This window comes from Perissodus microlepis, chromosome 10, assembly GCF_051167445.1.
Source record: "Perissodus microlepis isolate ML-2025 ecotype Zambia chromosome 10, ASM5116744v1, whole genome shotgun sequence".
NCBI classification, from domain to species: Eukaryota; Metazoa; Chordata; class Actinopteri; order Cichliformes; family Cichlidae; genus Perissodus; species Perissodus microlepis.
Window position 1 is genome coordinate 12,176,040 of NC_140470.1, and position 23,685 is coordinate 12,199,724.

Below are 23,685 nucleotides of genomic sequence, written 5' to 3' on the forward strand. Positions count from 1 at the left end.
CTTTGCACATCCTGGAACGGAACTGTTATTCTCTTAAAGTTTACAGGGGTGACCTTATGTGGTAACAACGGAGGTAAACGACAGGAGCGTGGAAGGACATTACAACAAGCCACAATGTACAGAATTATATTTCGGACTTTGTTGGCGCCTCGAAGTTCTTCAGTCAATGTCTACGACTCGTGTGTTTTAGCAGCTAAATGTGACAAGACGGTTTTCAGGTGAGGTAACGATGTGACTTAGCTGTGATTGAACGGGCCACACTGTGAAACAGAGTAACTAATGACCGTGAGACTCAGCTGCCGAGCTTCTTAATGTCAAAGAACAGGTTGCCACAGTACAAACGAAATATGCTGAGTTTTGCTTGTTTCGTTAAACAAGAGTGGCATGTGGCTAGCAACTAGCTTATTCTAGCCTAAAGAGGGGGATGGACGTCTTGACTGACAGCTCTTCAGGCGATTGTTTCCATGGTAACGTGTATGTGAAGTTAATCGCACGGACCTGAAAAAAAAAGTTTGATTCACGTATAGATGCACAGACTTATATGTATATAATATAAGTATATAAGATATATGCAAAGCATCACAAGTTGTCATGTTGTCTTTAAGCGGTATGCTTGTAAATGGTGTAGATTAAAACTGCATGGAATTGCATACAAATCTATAATGTATAATAATGTTATTTTTTCCAGACACTGTTGCCCCCTCCTTAACATTTATTACGTTCAATATTGATGATATTGTGTTAATGTAATAATTATCAAAAGTCTGAATCGTGACCTTTTCAGATTTGGCTCCTTCTGATGCACAAATCTGTTTATCTCTCGACACAGGGTTACAAATAAATGTGGGGTAAAAACCTTCAGCACAAGTTCAAGCTCGCTCTGTGAAAAGAAGAATAACCAAGACCAGAAAACACAGGCAGTTAAAGAGGGTGGCCAAGCGGAGGTGGTCGAATTGAAGGAGGAGCCAGCGGTGTTGAAGGCAGATGATGGAGACGCCACAGAGCAGCAGACAGATGTTAAAACTGAACAGGTTGCATCAAAGCAGCCAGCGAAAATGAACAATGATGCAGCTAAGAGTGGGAAGGAGAGTCTCCTGAATCTTCTTGGAGCCATGAAAGTAGAAGTCACCAACAAAAGGAAGCTCAAAAACCTGAAGGCAAAGCAAAGTTATGAGTCAGTTACACAATATAAGCCGAAGGCGGCACCTATGGAGAGCACCATCAGTATGTTTCAGAAGGCTACAGGGGATGATTCATCACAGAGGTGAGAGAAGGTGGAGAAGGGTTGTATTGCCTTATTGAAGTTTTTTGTGTTATTCACACCATTGCCCATAAAGTTGTAAGATGACAACAGCAGTCACTCCACATGATTCTCTTTCAAGTTTATTTCATCTATAGTTACTTACATCATATGGAAAGTACTGGGCTACCTAGATGTTAGACCTACACAAGCTGCTCAACTATGGAAACCTATGCCATCCAGCTCCCAGCACACAGTTTTTGTGCTGATTGTAATGGTTTAGTCTGTGCTATGCACTGTGCGCCTCAGTACTTGGTGACTCAGCTCATGGCTAAGTTGCTGTAGTTCCAAAATGTTTCTCCCTTGCAACAATACCACATACAGCTGAGTGTGGAATCTCTAGAAGGGAAGAAACTCCACTAATGTGACTTGTTGCATATTATTACAGCTACTTGATTTCAGTGAACTCCTTAGAATGACTCATTCATTCACAAATGTTTGTAAAGGTATACTGCATGGCTCAGTGGTTGATTGGAGATGAAAACACCTGAATTCAGAGTAGCCCAATACTTATGTCCATACAATTAAAAACCAAACCTTAGGAGCTATACTTTTGTCACATTTCATTCACTCATTTGTGCCTCCCTGGGTTGTGTTTTTAGTGATACTTTGGACCCTGATCTGGTTGCTGCAGCATCTTCTGCTGCCTCCACTCTGCCTAACCGCAGCCAGGCTGAATCTGAGCTGCTCAGGCAGCTGAGGCAGCACGAGGCAATCACTGAGGCTCAGAAGAAAGGCGACATTAACAACCTCGGGTATGTCCCCAATAACTGTAGTTAATGAGATTGTTGCTTCCCCCCCCCCCCCTTTTCTTTTCTGAAAAGCTTATTTAACAAAAAAATAATCAAACAATATTTTCTCAGAGTGATTATCGCTGAAATGAAAGTAGGCAAGAATCCTAACCGGCAGAACGCCTGGCCAGCCGATCAGATCCGGTTTGATGACGACGGGCGAGGATATACACATTACAGAGGAATCACTTCCGAGCTGTCCGGTGTTCGGAAACGGTAATATTTTTATTAGCTCTTCACACTAATTACTGTGTAGTCTGTGTTTTTGTTGTTGTTGTTGTTTTTAATGGATCTTGTGTCTAATGTCTTTCTTTTTTTAAGGAGGAACTTGTTGCTAGGGAAAAGACTTAACATCTTCACCTCTGCTGCTGATGAAGATGGAATTGAACCAGCAGCAGGTATTGATGGATTTAGATTTTCTTTTCTTTCTTTTTTTTCTTTCAATTTGAAGCTTACTGTTCATTTCATATGTTTGCTCACAGAGGCCACTTTTTGGTGTTACTTGTCTCATTGTTAACGCCTAAAAATAAACATTTTTAAAGTTTGTCTTCAAAATGTATGCACCACACCAGAAGATCACTGACTTAACAGTGGTCTTCCTCATGAAGACTTCTAGTAAGCAAGTCATGAGTGACAGTTGATTTTTCAAGCTTAAACTGATGAAACATGACACAGTATCAAACATGTTAAGCATGGCGCTTTAATAATGCTTGTCAAGACTGTGATGCTTTTAATGCCTGTCACTCCGTAAACATATTTCATGTCACATTGCAAAATCTTTTGCTTTTAATGTCATTGTATCATATTTTCAGCTAAGCCGACTCTGTGGGACATGGACTTTGCAAATCAGTTGTCTCTATCGACCAATCAGATGCCTCGAAATGAGTTTGAGGAAATGATCCAGTGGACCAAAGAAGGAAAACTATGGCAGTACCCAGTAGACAATGAAGCTGGTGAGTAACGAAGGTTGACTTCATTATTTTTAAAAGAGGGGAAAATACATTTTTCTGAGAGAGAAACTGACTATTCATTCTTGCTGTGTTAGGCCTCGAAGAGGAAGCCAAGGTCCCATTCCATGAGCACATCTTCTTAGAGAAGCACTTGGAGGAGGGCTTCCCTCGTGAGGGGCCAGTGCGTCACTTCATGGAGCTAGTAGTGACCGGCCTGTCCAGAAACCCCTACCTGACTGTGCAGCAGAAGAAGGAGCATATATCCTGGTTTAGGGACTACTTCCATCAAAAAGAGGAAGTGCTTAAGGAGGCTGATGTTTACCTTGAATAAACTTAACACGGTTTAATATGTCTGCATTTGTTCTTTGTGGTCACATAAAAACAACACTTTAAAGCGAGACTTTGCCACCGTGATCATTACTCAATACAGTTTATGCGGCAGTCAAAACCTTCCTGGTTTCTCGACTCTTGCAGGAGAGAACTTAGTGGAGATATTGGATGTCACACTATTGAGAAAAATGCCCTGAAAGGAAGTGAAATGTTGCTGCACACACAGTCAATGCAATATTTTTGTGATTCACAAGTGGTATTAAGTGATGTAAATAAAATGGTTGTGTTGATTTATTCTTGTTACACTGAAATATTGTTATAAAAGGTTTCCTTTTGTATCTAATTAGAGTAACTGACTTTAAAAACAAGTAACACTAGCTGAATGGATTGTTAATGACCTTTGTGTGACAAAGAAAATGTGCAGATGAAAATATTTTTGTATTCTTTAAGTGTCACAGGTCATACAAACACCTTGCAGTCATGAGTGATTGTGTTTTCCCAGACCGGTTGCAAGAACTATAACCTGTGAGCAGTATTGAGGATCTGAGATCAAGTTTACAGTAGAAAACACAATCAGACCGTGAACCCTGTACCCCTTCTCAGGGGAAGTGCTTTTAAAGTTAAACAACCTGTTTAACAACGTGCCACACGGATCCTTTCAGGTCTAAAAACACCCTGCTCCATCTATTGTCTGAGAAAGTGGAAACTGACAGGTTGATGTTTCAAAGTGCCCCACTTCCACATTTTGTTCACTTTTCCTTAAACAGAATGATTGGCATGATAAGATGTTGGCAACACTTCCTGGTTTCTGTTTGTCTGGGCCATACAGTGCAGAGGGGGGGGGGGGGGGGAGGGAGGAACTCGTGTAGACTTGTTAAGGCTTGCCCACTAGATGGCGCTACTGAACGTTGTGGTTGCGCATTAAATTAGGATTTCCCACAGTTTTAAAGATGGCACCCAGATACTTCAACTAAAAAAAAGTTTAGGAGTACATTAACATTTTTTGCTATATTTGTATAGAAGTAAAAAAAAAAAAAAAAACCTGTACAAATGGCCCTAATATATTTCTTTTTTTTAAGCTTAGGGCAGTGTTTTGAATCAGCTGAGCCCCCCCCTCAAAACGTTTTGAAACTAAAAACATGCCCTCTCAGCTTGTATGGTGCATTCAAGTCCCGCCAAAATGTGTTTGAATGACAAGCGAACTGAAAGAGATAGCTGACTAACCAACCCTTTCACTATATATTTTTAAAACTGGTATTGAGTAACGACAACTTTTTATTTTTGTCGAGATGACTGTCACTCATAGCACCAAGCACAGAAAATCGTGGAATAAGATTTTAAACTCAAGTGCACCAATAAATACATAGATACGATGCTATGAGAAAGTGTGCCCAAACTATTAACTGTAGCATTAAATAGGCAGTTAAATCACCCTTGATGTGGATTTGCAAATTTGAGGGTCCATTTGGTGTGCTTTGTCAACAGGACAGCACTTGAACGCACCTTCAAGTTGCAAAGCTCGGAGGATGGAGCCTGTGAGTAAGCCGTGAAGGCAGCACCGGAGTGTGGTACTGTCTACCACTTGTTAGAGCGGCAGACTTGAGAGTTGCTGCTGACACAGTATGGTGTGAACTTCAGTTTTAGATATCTCTTTATTTTACATTACAAACGACTCTTTCTCTTTTAGGGTTTGTTTTCGGTCTTGATGACTCGTTATTAGCCTCTCGATCTTTATGTCACCGTTTTATATTTTTTACTAACAATTTGGCGAATTCTTTTTAAGTGAACATCTATGTGACAGAGGATCGGTGTTACCCTGACATGGCTGAGTTACTGCCACAACAGCCGCAGCCGGGCGATATAGACCCGGACTTCGAGCCTCTCTCTCGCCCGCGGTCCTGCACCTGGCCGCTGCCCCGGCCGGAGCTCATCGACCCGGCCAGCTCCAACACATCCTCCCCAGCACCGTCTGTGCAGCAGGAGCCAGCAGCAAACGCCGAGTTCATCAGAAACCTCGACCTGGTGGAGGAGGACTATAAAGAATACTCAGAGCAGAAGCCGCTTTGCAATGCTTTTCAGTGCCGGGACAGCAACTGTGTGCATCATTACCCCCACCAACATCATCATCAACACCATCATCATCAGCTCCAACAGCAGCACCAGGTCCCGGGTCCACAGCTGTCGTCCCAGCAACAGGTGCCAAATCCTGGGGTCCCACCTTTGGGTGGACCCGGGCAAAGGAAGAGCAGCTCGTCCCGGCGAAACGCCTGGGGGAACATGTCGTACGCAGACCTGATCACCAAAGCCATAGACAGCTCACCTGAGAAGCGGCTGACCCTTTCTCAGATTTACGACTGGATGGTTAAGAGCGTGCCTTACTTCAAAGACAAAGGAGACAGCACCAGCTCCGCGGGCTGGAAGGTGAGTGTGTGCGTGCACGTGAACATTCGCTGTCAGTAGGATGTGTGCGCGTGAGCTGAGATGCATATATGCGCTGTAACCATCTTTACCACCACAGCACAGCAAGCAGCACCAATGAAAAAAGTGCCGCCAGCAGCAAAGCTGGACAAAATCATGAGACCAAGAAAAGTTAGGGAGTGACATTTGAACGTGCTAGACTTTATATGCAGACAGTGGAAACTTGCACAAAACATATCAAGGCCACATCCTCATTAGCGTCTTATTGCACCGATTACCACTGTAAGGCGTTTTGCACAATCTGCTGAGCAGGAAATGCAAAGGTTTGATGTGCAATTAATTGCCTTTGTAATTTAAAAAAAACCCCAGCCCTGTTTCACTCGCATATAGAGACGTGGTAGCAGGATATTTACACCTTAAATTCTTAAACCTGTGATTTTATTTTATCTAGACAACTTGGTTTGCTTCAGGAAAGTGACAGTATTCACTTTCACTGTGTGCACATAGTGCAATGCATTTGGTTTAGTATCTTCACTCAGCACTCACATTTGTGCTATGCAAAGCAACCCGTCACATTTTTTAAATATGATTATAACTTTTAATTCAGGATTTATTAGCAGTTAAGTAATAACACGAGTAACCCATTCCTTTTCTCTTTTAACACCATGGTGGGATTTCAAACCTGTCCGATGGTTAGCTTTTAGAGGGGCTGCTGACTTCTGGCTTCTGAGTAACCTTTGAAGTTTTGGAGTGGTTTCCTCTGTCAGTGGTAGCGCATGCCTCTCTGCTTTGTCACTGAGGACACATGCAGCTCTAAAGCGGCAGAGGACAAACCAGCTGGTCTGACTGTAAACATCCCATAGAGATGCCACCAAGACTGCTTTTCTCTATATAAAGCAGAAACAAACTTCAGGTTTGTTTGAGAAAAACACCTGACTGAGCGATGTGAAATTTGACTGAGGATAAAGATGTGTAGGTATGCTCTGTGGATTCCCCCACCCCCACCCCCACCCGCAAACACACCTATGTGGGAGCCAACCTGTATTATCACAAAACACATTGACTTGCGTAGCATTTCCACAGTCATGGAAACCCTGCTACCTCCCTGAAAACTGCAATTTGAATGTGCAGACCTGGAAATATTTAGTACAGGGGACGAGCTGTGAAAACATTTGCCTAATGCCTGCACAAACATGCTGATCCGGCCAGTGAGGATGTCACTCCACTCGCGATGGACAGAAGCCCGCAGACAAAGCCAAAGGTGGACCAACAGAAGACGCCAATTAAAGCCCGCACACACCCAACAAAATGTACTCTGCTTGAGTTTTCAGTGTCGCAGCCTTTTCTGTAACCCCCTGCATTCTCTTGAGAGGTGATTTGAAAGTTGTCAGGAAATGCCTTTGGGAAACCTCAGTCATATATAGCTCCCATTGTTTTAACCCCCCACCACCACCCTACTTGAAAAGCTTTGTCACAGATTATTATATATACAGACTTTGTTAAACCTACTTCTTTTAAAAATCTGCACACTCTTGAATGTACAGGCACTGACGAATCGGCCTGTTTTTGTTTGAAATAACTGGAAGCTACATAAACAGCTCAATCAGTGCTGGCGAGTGTTTTCGAGGGGAAGGGACTGGCAGAAGGGGATGCTGGGAACTACGTCAAACATCCTCCATTCCTGAGTTGTGTGCTCATATCTTTGTGTCCCTGTCTTCTAGAGTTTCCTTAGCGGATGCTACGGCCTGGAGAAAGGGATCGCTGCTCTTCATCCTATCTCTTTCTTCTGCTCTCTCTCTCTCTTTGGGTTTCTTGTTCAATAGGACCTTGAGATTTCTTTTACTAAAGGGCTTTGCTTTTTTTGTTTGGGGGGGGGGTGTCTTTAAGACACAAATTCTGGAAATAAATAATTGTATTGGTGCACTTTGGCTTTATGAAGAATGTCTTTCCCTTCCTTAGTCATAGAGATAAAGACAAAGAGCAAAGAGAAAGGTTCTGTTACCCTTCAGCGAGGCAGCGAACGCTTCTCAGTTCTCTATCAAGAGCAAAAGCTCATGATCATTCACATATTTTACGTATAATCAACACATCTTTGCTTCAGCCTCGCCATTCCTGAATGCTGGCATGCCCACCAGGCCTTGGAACCGCCGGCTTATAGTTATTTTTACACTTTCCTGTTAAAAAAACACGGCGGTTCCCCCACAATGAACTATGATGCATTTCCTGCCCGGTGGATGGAAAACAGTGCCATGTGTTAACATCCCCACCCTGCAAAACATGAGGGTCAGGGCAGGGGAAAAAAAGAGGATGAATCAATAAGAGATCATATACACAGCATTTTTGTGAATCCAATTCTATGCAAAATCACTTTTATATCATTTCAACATTTGTGCCACATATAAACGTAATTGCTGGTCTACTTGTTATGATTGTGCTTTTTGGCATTTTTATTAACAAAGCAGTTTCGTCTCTTGCTGTAGTGATGCACAAAGATAAGCCAGGGATCTAATAGTGGGTGGAGGGCATTGCGCTTGATTGTAGCAGTACACCTAAAAAAGTATAGATAGGTGGAGCGCAGGGTAAGGGGAAAGGCACTGCCTCAGCATCTTTCTGTCTACTGTATGTCATGGAGATTCTTTTGGTTTCCCCTCTAAATATTGTGTGGCAGCTCAGTGATCATGATGCCTTTGGGACAACAGAGGGCCCCTCAGTTAACTCGGGGAGGACTGGTTTCCCCTGGGATACTGGTGGGTCTGTGAGTAGCAGTGAACAGCTTGCAACGTACTTTTAGCGTTTTACTGGCAGTGCCACTGTTTTTCTCAATGAACTGTGACATTAGATAATGGAACAGGAAGTGACGCTCTTGAGTTTAACTGCCGCTGAAGTTCCGAGGTGTCACCCAAAAACATGTTGATTACAAAAAAGCGTTTCCCCCCCTCCGTTTTTTGAAGTTTTTAAAAACATTGCCCTGCAAATGAAAGAATATTTTGTTGGGTTGCTTTGGTGATAGCCTGCAGAGTTGAGTCTAGTTACTTTCTCCTGTGAAGAGGTTTATCGCACTATATTATCTAGCGCGGGGGTCAAAAGGTCACCAAGCCTACAGATCTGCAATGTGTTGATTTGCCTGTCTCACGCCTGATGTATGCATATGACCATTCTGGAAACCAGTGACAAACAAGACTGAAGGTATCAGGATGAGCCAAATGGCACAGTGGAAAAGGTCATTGTCCCTCAACTTACAGCCGATAAGAGCCAATAGCGGGACTGGAGTGATGGCAAAACCCAAACCAAAGTTCTTGGCAGGTTTTGCTGTGACCTATACACTTGCTTGAGTGCTATAACAAGATTTGTTCGATATGTTTCCCAGTTTGAGCAGTGGATCTCCTTTTTCCAGCTTCTGTGACTAGAACTGTCCTGAATGAAAAGCTAGAGCCACGCTAATTTAAGACATTTTTTTTAGACATTATAAATTTAAATCTCTTTCCCACTGGCTTCAGTTTTTAACCAAGTTTGTAATATTCTCTATTAGTGGATCACATAGTAAGGCCACAAAAATGGCTGCGTAGTAAAACCTTTTTACATTTATTGTAGAGATTAAAACAAAAAGAAATGGAAATTTTCATCCAGAACAAACATTGGTTGGTTTTGTCCACGACAGAATCTACTGGATGGGTTGCTATGAGAGATTTGACTCTGTGAGTGATAACAGGAGGTTTACATTTGTGGTTTTGAGTGAAATGTTTATTGAACTATTGGATGGAAATGCTGTGGTCAGCGGGCATTCACAGTTCTGCAGTTAAGAAAAAACATCCCTGATGGCCCCAAAAATTATTTCTTCATATACAAACATTAAAGATTAAAATGTTGCTAAACACTGAGATATGAAACCTGGAACTGCAAACAACATCCTTTGTAAGTGAAACTGAGTAGAAACTTTCACCTGCTGCTTAAAACAACCCAATACTGCTTTCATAGGAATCAGGAGGAAAAGTAGCAGCCAGGTTCTGATAATCAGTGAATTTGACTAACTGAGCATCAGCAACTGTGAGCACTTCTGTAAAAGCAGTTGCTTTGACAGTTTGCTATTTGCATTCAGGTGTTTTTTAGCATGTCAGGAGTGGACGTCCCAGCAAATTCACACCAAGATCAGACTGTGCAATGTTCAGAGAAATTGCACAAAACCCAGAGCTACATCTCAGACTCTACAGGCCTCAGTTAGAATGTTAAATGTTAAAACTCTTGACAGAAAAAGCCTCTTCTCTGTAAAATGAAAATAGCAACATACCTTAGTTTTGCAAAGTTGCATCTGATTAAACCACAAGACTTTTGGAATAAAGTCCTTAGGACAGAGGAGACCAAAGTGGACATGTTTGGCCATAATGCAGTACCACATGTGGCAAAAACCAAACACAGCATACCAGCACAAGCACCTCATATGAACTGTCAAGCACGGTGGTGGAGGGGTGATGATTTGGACTAGTTTTGCAGCCACAGTGCCTAGGCACATTGTAGTCATGAAGTTGACCACAAAGTTCTCTGTATACCAAGTATTCTAAGGTCAAACGTGAGGGTGTCTGTCTGAAAGTGGGTCATGAAACAGTACTATGATCCCAAGCACAACGGCAAATCTACAATAGAGTGACCAAAGAAAAAAAGGTAAGAATCAAGATGTTGTAATGTCCCAGTTAAAGTCCAGACCTCAACCTGACTAACATTCTGTGGTGAGATATTAATAGTGCTGTGCATAAACAAATGACCGCAAACCTGAAAGAACTGAAGCAACACTGTAAAGAAGAGTGAGCCAGAAATTCTCCACAGTGAGGTGAGAAGACTGACAAAGTCATACAGAAATTTTTACTTCCAGTTATTGCTGCCAAAGCTGGTTCCACAATCTACTAATTTATGGGGTGTACTTAGTTTTACTTTCTTTTTCACATGACTCTATGTGGGCTGCACAAAAACAAACAACATAATCACAACAAGGAGCATTCATTGCATTAGATGCTAATGGATCATCTCATTTATTAATCAACCTTTGTTTCATTGTTGCCTTGTGAACTTTGTTAAGGACACTGACCTGAAAACTGGTAGCAACTATTAAAAGAAGCGAGAGAGAAAGAGTAACTGCCAGCTATTTGTCTCGGGATCACAAGGTTAAAAAGGGATGTCTGCCTCAAACTTAAGAGGCCCACTAAAAGCTTCAAGTAACCCCATGAAGAAAAGGAGGCTTGAGGCAGGGGCTTTCAAAGAGGAACGGCCATAGCTTAAGGGAAGGAGGGGAGCAATCAGCTGACTGGTTTGCTGGGGGCTGAGGCCTGTGTACTGTCTGCTGTCTACACGTGTGAGCCGCTGGAATCTGTGGCATGTGGATCTTTGCATTGTCCTCCAGCTTGTGCAGGATAATAATCAGCTCCAAATATATTATGTTCACAAAATGTACTTGGCATCTAATCCATTATGCAAAATACAAAAGACGGGGTCAGAGGATGACAGAAATACATTTTTTAAAAAAAGGTGACCTTTTCACCCGATGAAGTGTGCAAAGAATGCGGTTCATTCACAATAATTGGCTGAGATAGTCTTGTTATTTCTGAATATTCAAATATGATTGAAGTGCAGTGTTTGTGCTTAAATTATTTAATTGCAGATCTCTCCATTCGTCTTCATGATGCCATTGCAGAAACAGGTCACTTCCTTTGATGCTCACTGTTAATTCAGTAGTCTGCATACTGTATGTGGAGCTGTAAAGAGTTGCACTCTCTGCACCAGGCTCGCATGCTCTTCTTCTTCTGCAGGCTTTCTCACCTTTTTGCCGCCTTGTTAAAGCAAACCCGGGCCCTATGCTCACAGCTTTGTGCATCATAGGTCATAAGAGAAAGGGGGAGGGGTGCACAGGAAGGCAGCACAGGAAGACTGTAATCTCTGCAAGTGCTCGTTTTTCCTATTCTCTTATTTCTACCAGATAACTAACTGCTTTGTAGTGGTAGTTACATGTTAGCAGAAAATCACTTCGATTTAGTCAAGTACAATTTTAGATCTGGACTTTAATGTAAATTAAAGAAGCAGGGTGTTGGCTATGCTCATGAAGTCAAGCAGTATCAAATACATTTTCCAGTAACTTACCCTTTTAGCCTGTATTACCTAAAATCCTGCTTTGAAATGAAGTTTGACAGCAGTAAAATGGCTTTGCTGAGCTCTTTGTAGTCACTGGCAGCTACATAGATTAGCACACTTCCTAATTTCCCTGCTAATGTGATCTTGATTAATAGACAATTGTTCTTCCAGTTTCCTCATTCTCTACAACTTTGTTTGAAAACCTTTTGGCAGACACAGCACAAGCACTTTGTTTGAGTGCAGTGGAATCTATCACTGAGGTCAGTAAAATGTTGAAACGTATGCCTTAAAAAGACAAAAACATGAGGTACACCTTATGCTGATCCCCTCCCTTTTGCCTTCAAGCTTTTTATAGAATAGATTTAACAAGCTGTTGAAAACGTTTCTTTAGAGATTTTGGTTCATATTGACATGTCAGCATCACACAATTGCTGCACATCCATAATGCGACACTCCCATCTTACCACAATTCAAAGGTGCTCCAGTGGATTGCTGTCTTGTGACTGTGTAGGTTATCTGAGAACAGCTGAGCTTCTGCTGGTATAACCAAGTATTTCTGCTGGAATAACCATCAGTAGATGGGTGCACTGTGGTCATAAGGTGACGGAAATATTCAACAATATTCAGGTGTTCCAAAAAATACCACCACCAGCAGGCTGAAGTCAACTGAATCCATGTTTTAATGTTGTTTATCTTAAATTCTGACCAAACCATCCAAAAACTGAGACACATCAGACCAGGCAATGTTTTTTCAATCTTCTGTTGTTCAATTTTGCTCAACCTCTATAACTACTCTATAACAACTATAGCTTCAGACTCCTGTTCTTAGCTGAAAGGAGTGGTTCCTGATGTGGTCTTCTGCTGCTATAGCCTGTCTTCTTCAAGGTTCACTGTTGTCCATTTAGAGATGCTGTTCTGCATACCTTGATTGTAGCGAAAAATCATTGGAGCTACTATTCCCTTTCGATCAGATCAAAGCAAGCTGGCCTCTTTTCTGCTGCTCAGTGAATATTTTCTCTTTCTCTGACCATTTTCTGTAAACCCAAGAAATGGTAGTGTGGGAAAATCCCAGCAGAGCAGCATTTTATGAATCACTTCGACCAGCCTGTCTCGTACAAACAGCCATACAATTTTACTAAATCACTTAAATCAGCTTTCTTCCCCATGCTCAGTTTAAACTCAGCTGGTCATCTTGACCATATCGACATCACTAAATGCATTGAGTTGTGGCCATTTGATTAGCTGCTTAGTCAGTCACATTAATGAGCAGTTGAACAGGTGTGACTAACAGCATTTATATTTGGTTGAATATATAAAAACAGTTGAATTCGTGAGCAACAAATTGCACCATTATTTACCCGGGCATTTTTGCAGCTTATCGTGGCTAGCGTTAGCGAATGTTAGCAAAGATTAGGACAGTACCTCTCGGCTCTCTTACTGGGAAATCAAGCAATCCAATGAGAAGGACTGAATAACTGTCAGCTATTAGCAAAAAACTGCACTATTTTCCATTTATAGGTTTTGCTGCTAACTGTGTAAAAGATAATGACAAAATATAGCAGTGGCACAAATACAAACACAAATGCTTATCTACAGGGTTGCAATATCTAAAGGTTGAAAACCTAAGCTAACATTTAACATCAAAAGTCACAGTACACTTTAACTTTTAAAGCCTTCAAAGAAAAAAATGATATTTATATTTTCTCACGTTTTCCTGCCTGGGAAATTTACTGATGGGAAGACAAGGTCATTCTCCCTGTCCCCCTCCCCATCACTAACTACATGTAAGCTTTCATCATTGAGATAAAAACCAAGTTACTGATTTGAGAAGCAGCTGGTCTCCAGCAGTCAGCCTCCTGGGAGATCCTCTGTCCTGTCTGTGGTTGTAGCTGGCGCTGTATGTAAAATGCATAGACCGATTGCAACTGAGGCCACTTTCACTGAGGCCGCACCTGTTCTTGCAACCGAGCCCTGTTTGTTTACTTACCCTGCGACCGTTACTGCAAGCCTCATGCTTCACTACACAAGAAACAGCAGCTGCGTCAATTAGATTGTTTTGAAGTCCAGTAGGAGGAGTCATTTCATGCTGCATTATGGATGATGGATGACTCTCCTTACTCCAGCTCAGGTGTTCTACCGGGTATCTCACCTGAGTTGTGGCAGGTGCTGTCTTCTCCTTTCATGTGGGAAGCCTAATGACCCGTTTCTGAGGACGAACTGAAAGTAGATTTTGTCCCAACTCGGTCTTTCCTGATTTCAGGATTTCTTGCATAAGCTGTCTGTCTCTTCCATGCTGCACCGGTTTGTTTCAGGGGCAGCACTACTAAATGTCCTCAAGTGTAGAGCAGAAAATGTTGCAGATTTCTTTGTAATACTCTTCTGCAGACTTGTGTGGCATCACTTCTCTAAGAGGATCTTTGCTCTTAAACATTTATGTCAATTAAGTTCCTCTGTAATCTGGACCTCGTCACTTCCCTGGTTGCCAAAGCAGGTCAGCGGAGGAAAAAATAGATTTCTCATGAAATGTTTTGCAACCACAAAAGCACACATTTTACTACTACAAAATATGCCATAACGCAACAGAAAAAAAAGAAAGACTGGACCTGAGGCGGCTCTTTCAAAGAAATAATGATTGAGTGGGGCACCTCCTGAACTAAAAGGAAGGGGTATTTTTGTTGTCTTTGAGTTGAGTTGAGGTTTGTCAAAGATAAGGCAGAGAAGAAAATTTCCCTTTCCACAGCACTGCCTTGCAGTGCACGATCTATAGTAGGTGCTAATCAAAGGCTGTAGAGATTTGCATATCAGCAGTGATCTCTGCCATGCGTGAGAGAGACTTCACATTTGTTTAGTGAAATAAATGTTGGTTTGCAGGCTTGAGTCTGTGCAGCACACTGCTAAGATGTCCGGTCCCGTCTTCAGTTACAGGAGATCATTTAAAAAAAGGAAAATGGGGAGAAAAGGGTCATAAATCAAATGAGATTAAAATGCTATGATTGAATTGCATTTTGAAATCATACAACCTCAGGTCTCTTCAGTCTACATGTGCAGGATGTCCTCTGACACAGGAAGCTTCATTTAAAAGTCACTGGAGGAGAAGGGAGGAGTCTGGTTTTGGTGGTGGGGTGCAGTCCAAAGAAGCTGTTTTGGTGAGTCTCACGAAGCGGGTCTTACCCAGCGTGTCACATCTGATGATTCTCCTCCTCGCTCTTCCTTTGCCATCCAACCTGTTTGCATGTCCCCGTCAGCTCGTATGAGCAGCTCGTGTTTAGCACACAGTGAACTCATTGACCCCGGCTCTGCCGGCAATAACATCCTACAGTGTCGCCCTCCCCAACTTAGCTTCGAACTCTGTGACCTCCTCTTAGTTTCTGTTTAACAAAACAAAAAAACATCTAACTTGTGTACCACTCTCTGTTTTCACTCTGTCAGTTTACAGCTTGAGGTTGAACTCATCTTTCAGCACCTTCTTATGACGACGGCACAAAAAATAATACTTGAAAAGCGTCAAAGTTGTTCCAATTTTGCAGTTTTTTCTGGTTTTATTCCTTGAATCTACTTTGATAATTTCCACTTTGAAATAATACTTTCACTGAGAGTAGTTTTATAGATTAGAAGTCATATTGTTGCCAGAAGCTTAACTTTAACCCCAAAATGTCAGAGACACACTGAGACAATCCATCTATTGTTTTGGATGAGAACATCTTTATCTCAGTGCTTTGTATATCCCTGCTGAATCCTGCGGTTGGGAACATCTGGGTTTACTAACTGCAGGGAGCTGCTTTCTTATTCACATGGGTGTTTAGGGGGAAATTCCATACTTGCACGTATTGTGTTACACTTTAGTCTTTCATTGTCCCCCCCATCAAGCTCAGCAAGTTGCATATTAGGGTCACAGAAAGACCAGTCTGTACAGTGTGTCTGTGCCATGTCTAACGGTCTTCATGACCTCCCGACCGACACTGGTTTTCTTCCTGAGAGCATTACCACAGGAGGCGCCTACTGCATCCTTTTTGGGATACATAACATGGCATTAAAAATCTACTGAATAAGGCTTTAGGTGTGTGCATATTTGGACGAGGACAAATTTGACCACATACAAAAAAAGAGAGCAGCTCAGTGATCTCAATGAGCTCTTTCAGAGGTGTAATTTTCGATGATGGGCACAGGCAAGATTAAGCAGTGATGTTTTTTTTCTGTAACGTGTCTTCCAAATTACCCTGTTTTTTGTTGTTGTTTTTTTCCTTGTTTTTTCACTGTTGTTTTTCACTTTGGATCCAAAGCGAACAGTGTTGTTGCTGCTGCTGCTGGGCTGCGCTGATTAAAGTCAGTGGAAATCACAGGAAACATGATTATAGTCCGCAGTGAGGAGAGATGGACACCCTAGTAAGCTCTCTCGTGGGCCTTCAAAACAATACAAGCAGTTAAAGCATGAGAAAAACTGATGAATACAACGTAAAAGTCAGAATGTATTCAGGAACAGGAAAAATGTAAGAAAAAAAAAAAGCAGACCGAGTGAAGAAACTAACGAGAAATGTTTCTTTGGTCAAATTTTGCACTATTATACTATAGTGTAATATGAATTATCATCTATCTTTGTCACACTTGTGTCCAACATTGATCACCACTTCCCTCTTTCATTGAATAGGTCCTGTATTTCTGGAGAAAAGAGTCTCTTAAGTTATGTTGCTGACGATACTTTATTTTGTTCAGTATCATATTCAGTGACAGGCACTGATTTATTAAACTGACCATGATATTTGTGTGAGGGAAAACTTACAAATGAATCACTTTTCTCCCATTCAGAACTCCATCAGACACAACCTGTCCCTGCACAGTCGCTTTGTGCGCATACAGAACGAGGGAACAGGAAAAAGCTCCTGGTGGATGCTGAACCCAGAGGGAGGAAAGAATGGAAAGTCACCCCGACGCAGAGCTACCTCCATGGACAACAGCAATAAGTTTGTCAAGAGTAGAGGAAGAGCCGCAAAGAAAAAGGTCTCTGCTCCTGAACTGAACCTTCATAGATATTTCAGCCAAATGTTTGTTTTTTAAATTCTGTTGAATCTAGATTACATGTACTCAGTGTTCTTGTGTTCTACTATCTCTAGATGGCTCTACAGGAAGGGCTTGAAGGAGGAGCAGGCAGCCCCAGTTCCCAGTACTCTACCTGGCTTGGAAGTCCAAACTCCCACAGCAACGAAGAGTTTGACACCTGGAAAACCTTTAGGACGCGTACCAGCTCTGATGCCAGTACTCTGAGTGGTCGCCGTTCACCTTTCCCTTCTGAACAGGATGATCTGGGCGAGTCCGATGGCCACATAATGTATCCTGGAGTTGCTGGTGCTAAGATAACCTCTACCCTGCCCAGCCTGTCTGAGGTGTCTGGATCCATGGGCCAGCATCGCTCAGAAAAGGTCATGGATCTGCTGGATAACCTTAACTTGCTGTCTCCTAAACCCTCCCAGCTCAGCTCTGACTCCTCACACTCCCCGCGCTCCTCAAACGCCGGCATGCTTCAGAGTAGCCCCTATAACTCCACTGGACTGACCCCACACCAGCAGCAGGACTACCAGAAGTGCTTGTATAGTCAGGTGAGAATGCACTCCCTGTCCCCTGCTCCTATGCAGACACTTCCAGAGACTAAGCCCAGCTTTGGGGCTTACGAGAACCAGTATATCTTCCCTTCTGGGCTGCTGACAGGAGAACCAGACACCAGAAGGGACATGATGCACTCTGAAGTTGGCAGGGCAAGTTGTCCAATACCTACTTATAGCAGCCAAAGCCATGTGGGTGGTCATAATGGGGTAAAAATGATGAATCCCTCTCAGAGTCACCCACTTCCTCGTGTAAATCCACATACTCTGCATAGCCAGGGTCCAGCTGCCTCACAAGACTTGAATAGCTGTAACATGATACGCCTGACTAGCCATTCAGGGCCCTCTCTTCGAATGGCTGGTCCAAGGTCGTGCATGCAGCTCCCCCTCGGACTCCCTCCACACACTAATGATGCCTCAGTGACCTACGGCAGCAGCAACAGCTACAGAGAACTCAACTCTGTGCACCCACACAGTCATCATCATCAAGAGCACCTACCCAGTGATCTGGACAGTGTGCCTACTGAAAGGTTTGAATGTGACTTGGAGTCCGTCCTCCATGACACACTCATGGATGGTGGGGGGCTGGACTTTAATTTTGATCCAGCAGCTGGGCCTCGTGGGTTTTCCCAGAGGGTGAAGACGACCACACACAACTGGGTGTCAGGGTAGCATCGCAGAGAGGTGAGACTGATCATTAGTCTGCCCTTAATTTCTTATACATATTACATTTTATTACAGATAACAAACATAAACACCCTCAGAGTGTTTGTCATCCCTGAACATTTTCCATTTCATTCACCCCCGCAGGTTTTTCTCCACATCACTCTACTGCTCACCTTCATTCAGAGAGTGGAATCCAAAGAAGCTTTCACCATCATTATCCACAGATCAGAAGAGGTTTATCAGTCATGTCCTGACGCAGAAATAAGACGCAACAATCACTGCAGTGAATATAAAACATAGAGACAAGCCTGCATAAGTGAACTAGCGTTGCTCTCAGCTACCTATCAAAAACTGTATGTATGTTCAAAAGTATGTATGTTATAATACATAAGAAGGAACCAGCGTAACACGAATTTGTCTTTGTGCTACAATCACACACGGGAAAACAATGACTGGAGAATGCAGAATGACCAAGATTACTGCAACTGTGTACAACGAACGCGTGAATAAGTTCAAGTTTGAATTTGTTGCTTCAGAGACAGGCACCAGGTCTGCAACCACTTGCAGCCAATAGCCGTAAATGGCAATAAGATGGAGTCAGTTTGCTATCAGGTTGGATGAGGTCAAGCTGGCAATTACATGCAATTTGTCTGCGAGAATATGGTAATTAACTGTGATAAATCTGTTGCTGTCTACATTAAACAGATTTTTACACAAACTACTTACATTCAGAGTCGAGCCAGAAGCTCGTAGATTTGAAACAGAAATTGTGATGTAGCTGCTGCAATTTAATTGCAAAATGACATAGGTGCTTGTCAACCTTGCTGTTATATAGGAACATAACGAGAATAGAACCAGTTGGGTTTAGTCCTCTTTTGCAAAGAAACTGATTTGTGTCTCATCAGTGCAGACTGACTCAAACTGATTATGATATGTTGTCAGTGTGTCTGCATTTATAAATCAGATGACAATTATTTGCAAACCTTCTGCAATCTGTGAGAGTAATAGCAGTTAGTCAGAGTCCGACAATGGTTGTTTGGTGACAGATTTCATCCCACCAGGCAAACTGCAAGCACCGAGAGGTTGAGTGCTGAACCTCTGAGCAGCCACTTAGTTACCACAAGTACTTGCAATTGGTTTTCAACAGTAAAAAAAAATAAATCTGTGTGATCACCAGGTAATTACCATTCCTTTCTAGTTGCAATGAGGTTGCAGTCTTATTTTTACTCTAGCATGATTAGTGTAAAAGCTGTTTAGAGGCATTTTGTTAAAAGGTACACTGGGAACACAATTCTATTTTCCAACACACATTACTTTGTAGATCTTGAAAGATGATTTAAAAATAGTTTACCCTGTGGTGCAAGGAGACAGCATCATGTAGGGTAGCTATGAGGGCAAGACAAACAAAGAGGCATCTTCACCAAGATGAATCTTTCCACATTGAAAATAAGTTACATTATCAAGTAGTGGCATTTGATCAATTTTTTGAAATTACAAGAACAATTTGGAAAATTAGCACCAGATTCTTCAAAAGAGGACTTGGTAGCATGTAATCAGTATAGTATATGATTATGACCCAAATTAGTAAAGTATTTCAGCTTTTAGGGATTATATTTAGAAATGTGTTTTAGGAACCAGCCATCAACAGCAAAACAATTACACTGTCAACCAGGAGAAATCATTACGGTTAACTGATAATCAATAGATAAAGTAGTGTATTGTCTGATCAGTAATACCAATTACATTATAGAGGAAAAGCTGTGTATTGGAAAAAAGTGTATATGCACAAAAATATACCTCTGCATAATCACCACATACAAGTTTATGAATCAAATGATGTTGTGAAGAACTTCAGTTGAGTATCAGCTATATGTTCTCACTATCAGATGTGATTAGAGACCTTGAAACATGAGCTACACCAAAATTGTTGCAGACCTACATTTTGGTAGTTGACCAATCTGCAAATTTTATTTTTTTGATTAGTCAGCAATTATTTCAATAACTCTCAACTTCAATTCAAGTATGCCCACCTGTGAATATCACCCTGTTGTCTCTACCCAAAGAAAATGAAAGTAATGACACAGAAAACATATGAATATGAAAATAATCCAATTTATTTTTAACATTACTCAGTAGGACAGAATAAAAATGAAGTAAATAAAAATAAAGCAATACAAATTAAAGTGCTAGTAGTATTTAAACAAAAAAAAAAAAAAAAAACCAATGTGCAAACTAAAAACGTCTCTCCGTAAGTTCAAATAAAGCTTCAAATTAAATCAAAAAGATTTTATTTTCCAGTCCAAAATAAATTCTAGAAGAGGTTTACTATTCGAAATAAACGCTAATATTAATGTTAAAGAAAAAAGGGAGAGTATTGCTACTCCAGTTTAATGTTTTTACCATCGTATTTCACTCATTAGCTAACACAACTGAAATGGTGTTTGCTTAGCAAGCATCTTCCATGAGAAATTTCCGACAGGCAAGCTAACACAAACATTAACATAAACATAAACGAGGTATCAACGCGACGCACTAACGTAACTCTCTAAAACTGACCCGTTCAGAGTTGACGTCACCGCACCAGGGTGCTGACGGATATGCTCTTGCGCTGCAGTAGTGCTGTCGTGAAAGGTTTTGCACAGTCTGCAATTAACTTTCACATTTTTTTGCATTTTCTCCCCTCTTCCCCACGCCAGCTGTTTTACTTTTCGCGCTACGTTCTTCGTCGTTAGTACTGAATGCCGTATTGGCAGCCCATATAGGCGACACTGCCCCCATAAATTCCTATAGTGTATTGCAGTTGCAAAAACATATTTACGTGGTTCTAGATTATGACCGTCGACGAATTTTTATAGTCGATGTTATCGATTATGTCATCGAATCGTTGTAGCCCCACCTGAAACTATAAATAGGAAATTTATATACTGCATGTTTTGCTTTTTATTGTAATCTGTTAATTCTCGATTTTGAACTTCGTGAATCATATGTTTTGTATAATATCCTGTATGTATTGTATTGAGATGGCTGCAGTTTCTTAATCTAAATCTAAGAGAAGGCTCATATAGATCTCCACCAATGCAAATGTTCTATTTTATGTTAATGTTGTTTTAATGCAGTTTTTAACAGCAGTCTAGAGAATTTTAGTGTTTGGAAATACCTCTAAATACTAATGCTTCTTAAGTTTATTTGGCCTCTTGGGGGGAAAGGTTATCAGTGTAACAATCACTGCAACATATATTCAGTTTTTTACAGGATTACATGGACACTGTAAATTCTACCATGCGTTAAACATTTCTGCAAAAACTGTACTGGATAATTTAAAGAGTGAAATGTGTTTTTCATGACTTTCTCAGATCAAAAGGATATTTTTGGGAATGTGAGGTCGATTAAAAGGCCGGTAGTAGTGAAATCCTAAAATAGCTGGAAACATGTAATGGTTGATGAAACTTAACCAACATAGGCAAGTGTTTGCTGCTTACTTCCAGGCAGCTTCATATGTCACCAAAAACACATTGTAAAAAAAAGTGCCAATTTATTGTGTCAACATCATCTCGCAAACTTCTGTTGTACATATTTTATTTAGTATTACATTTTTTTTTTTTTTTCGTATTTTGACCTCTTAATTGTTGTAGTACTGAACCCTTATACAGCATGTATGATTGTGTTAGACGTGGTTGTTTACATATCACAGTGCAAACAATATCAGTGGCTATATGAACACTCATACCTCAAAATTTTACCTCTGAAGTGTTGAAGGAACATTTCCTTCCAATTTTCTTCACTGAGTATTGTGTATTTGATTTGTCTTCATCTCAGAGTTTTGATTTTGTACATATTTTTTCATATTTCATTATTTCTGCAACAAGTTATATAAATGGGGACCTCTTTACGGATCTCTCTATATAACATCAGGATTAATTAAACCTAAGTCATTTGAAAGATTTATCATTGACAAAACTCGCTGAAAAGTATTCTATCACATTAATTTAATTATGTTGTTGTATAAGAGGTCTCTTATCATTTTTCTGTCATATCAAAATAAGTATGTCCCAGGACTAGTTTAACATAGTTTAAATAGTTTAACATTACCTTATGAAGATTTTTTGTAGAAATGTTTTGAGCCTGCTATATTTAATTAGGAAATTGGTATTATTTCTTTTCATGTGTAACACAAATTAATGTGCACATTTCTGTGCAAATGTGTTTTTTTGAGGATAAATAAAATTCAGCATTATTTTTTCAATTAATTGATTTAGTTGTTGTGTTAGCTCAAACATGTAAATACAAATATATTATAGAAATATAAACATCGTATATGGATATCTTTGGTATTCATGTCCAGATATTTTTCAAAGAATGCTGTTTTTTTCTACGTAATCCATTAAATGCATACATCACCAAAGGCAGGACTGAAATGATGTCTTTTTTTTTTTGCATTAGTGCGTCACTTGATTCTTAAGTGTGAATGTTTGTTATTTTATACATGCAATGAGTAGATTTAATGGGGTCGACCATCCAAAGCAATGGGCAGCATGCAAAAGAGGTGAAGAAGAGAGTGTAGTGGATGGAAATGAGTGCCCAGGTGGCTTGTGACAGAATGACAGCAGCAAGAGTAAAAGACAAAAAGACAGGAGGAGGAGCTGGAGTTCACACAAGTAAAGATGCTAAGATCTTCACTGGGACGGACCAAAATGGACAGAAATAGAAATGAGTAAATCAGAGGGACAGCTCAGGTTGGGCAGTTTTGAGACAGAGTGTTGCAGAGTGTTTGTGTGACAGACCAGGATACTAGAGACAGGGCAAGATGATTACAGTGAGAGATAGATGATCTGCTGAGGTGTCCCCTTAAAAAGAGCAGCCAAAAGAGTAAGATTTGTCATTTCATAGATGTATTAGATTATTTCACTTATTATTATTATTATCACTCCTGCCATTGTTACGCCCCTCTGCAACCTCTATTCTCTTTGCAGTGGCAGTGCAAAGAGTTGTCAATTGAGTCTTCAATTGCCAATTGACCACACATGGCATGTGGATAAAGGCATGCTTGAGGCAGGCTGTGGAGGCACACCAGTTTTGGTTTTATGATCTTTGTGGTACCAACTGTTTGGCTTTTGAGCCGGGTCATAAAATAAATGGGGGCTCGTCCGGGATATTTTGGACTCTATTTTGGATATTTTTGTGGAGACTAAACATCAGAGGGTTTTTTTAGTGGGTGAGTGATGGTTAAGGTGTTTACTGTGATTGAGCTAACTCTCTTTAGTACGTTTCAGCAGGGTGGCTGTGCTGCCCCATATCTCTTGTCTGCTGCCCGCTCTCGAGTTTGCGTTTAAAGTTGCCTCGAGCCTAGCATGTCACCGAAGACAAGGTAGGTAAACTTAGGTTTCTCTTGTTAGTATATGATGCTGGGAGTTGCTCAAAGTAAACCAGTGGCACCGAAATCTACAGGAAATTGAGATCAGGTTGAGACCATTGATTGGTTATGGTTTTATGTTTGAAGCAGGTAAGCCTTTTGTTGAATTGGC

General features: G+C 41.1%; 2 protein-coding genes across 2 annotated transcripts; both read left to right on the forward strand.

The window, feature by feature from the left end:
• The first annotated feature begins 30 nt into the window (after nt 1-30).
• On the forward strand, nt 31-3,665 carry mrps31 (mitochondrial ribosomal protein S31). Its single transcript, XM_084942072.1, has 7 exons — nt 31-218; nt 830-1,264; nt 1,903-2,055; nt 2,164-2,307; nt 2,413-2,489; nt 2,904-3,044; nt 3,137-3,665. Exons 1-7 carry the CDS (start codon nt 115-117, stop codon nt 3,370-3,372), a joined length of 1,290 nt encoding a protein of 429 aa, XP_084798198.1. The 5' UTR covers nt 31-114; the 3' UTR covers nt 3,373-3,665.
• A 1,304-nt stretch (nt 3,666-4,969) lies between these two features.
• On the forward strand, nt 4,970-23,279 carry LOC146378916 (forkhead box protein O1-A-like). Its single transcript, XM_084942073.1, has 4 exons — nt 4,970-5,792; nt 16,707-16,898; nt 17,012-18,181; nt 18,308-23,279. The coding sequence occupies exons 1-3, from the start codon at nt 5,193-5,195 to the stop codon at nt 18,167-18,169; spliced, it is 1,950 nt and encodes a 649-aa protein (XP_084798199.1). The 5' UTR covers nt 4,970-5,192; the 3' UTR covers nt 18,170-18,181; nt 18,308-23,279.
• The last annotated feature ends 406 nt before the right edge of the window (nt 23,280-23,685 follow it).

Excerpts from the sequence above, each read along its gene's own strand:
- mrps31 (XM_084942072.1), top strand. The coding sequence starts at position 115 with ATGTACAGAATTATATTTCGGACTTTGTTGGCGCCTCGAAGTTCTTCA. Across the intron at positions 1,265-1,902 it reads GGGGATGATTCATCACAGAG|TGATACTTTGGACCCTGATC; the intron begins GTGAGAGAAGGT and ends TTGTGTTTTTAG. Across the intron at positions 2,056-2,163 it reads GGCGACATTAACAACCTCGG|AGTGATTATCGCTGAAATGA; the intron begins GTATGTCCCCAA and ends ATATTTTCTCAG.
- LOC146378916 (XM_084942073.1), top strand. The coding sequence starts at position 5,193 with ATGGCTGAGTTACTGCCACAACAGCCGCAGCCGGGCGATATAGACCCG. Across the intron at positions 5,793-16,706 it reads CCAGCTCCGCGGGCTGGAAG|AACTCCATCAGACACAACCT; the intron begins GTGAGTGTGTGC and ends TCTCCCATTCAG. Across the intron at positions 16,899-17,011 it reads GAAGAGCCGCAAAGAAAAAG|ATGGCTCTACAGGAAGGGCT; the intron begins GTCTCTGCTCCT and ends TACTATCTCTAG.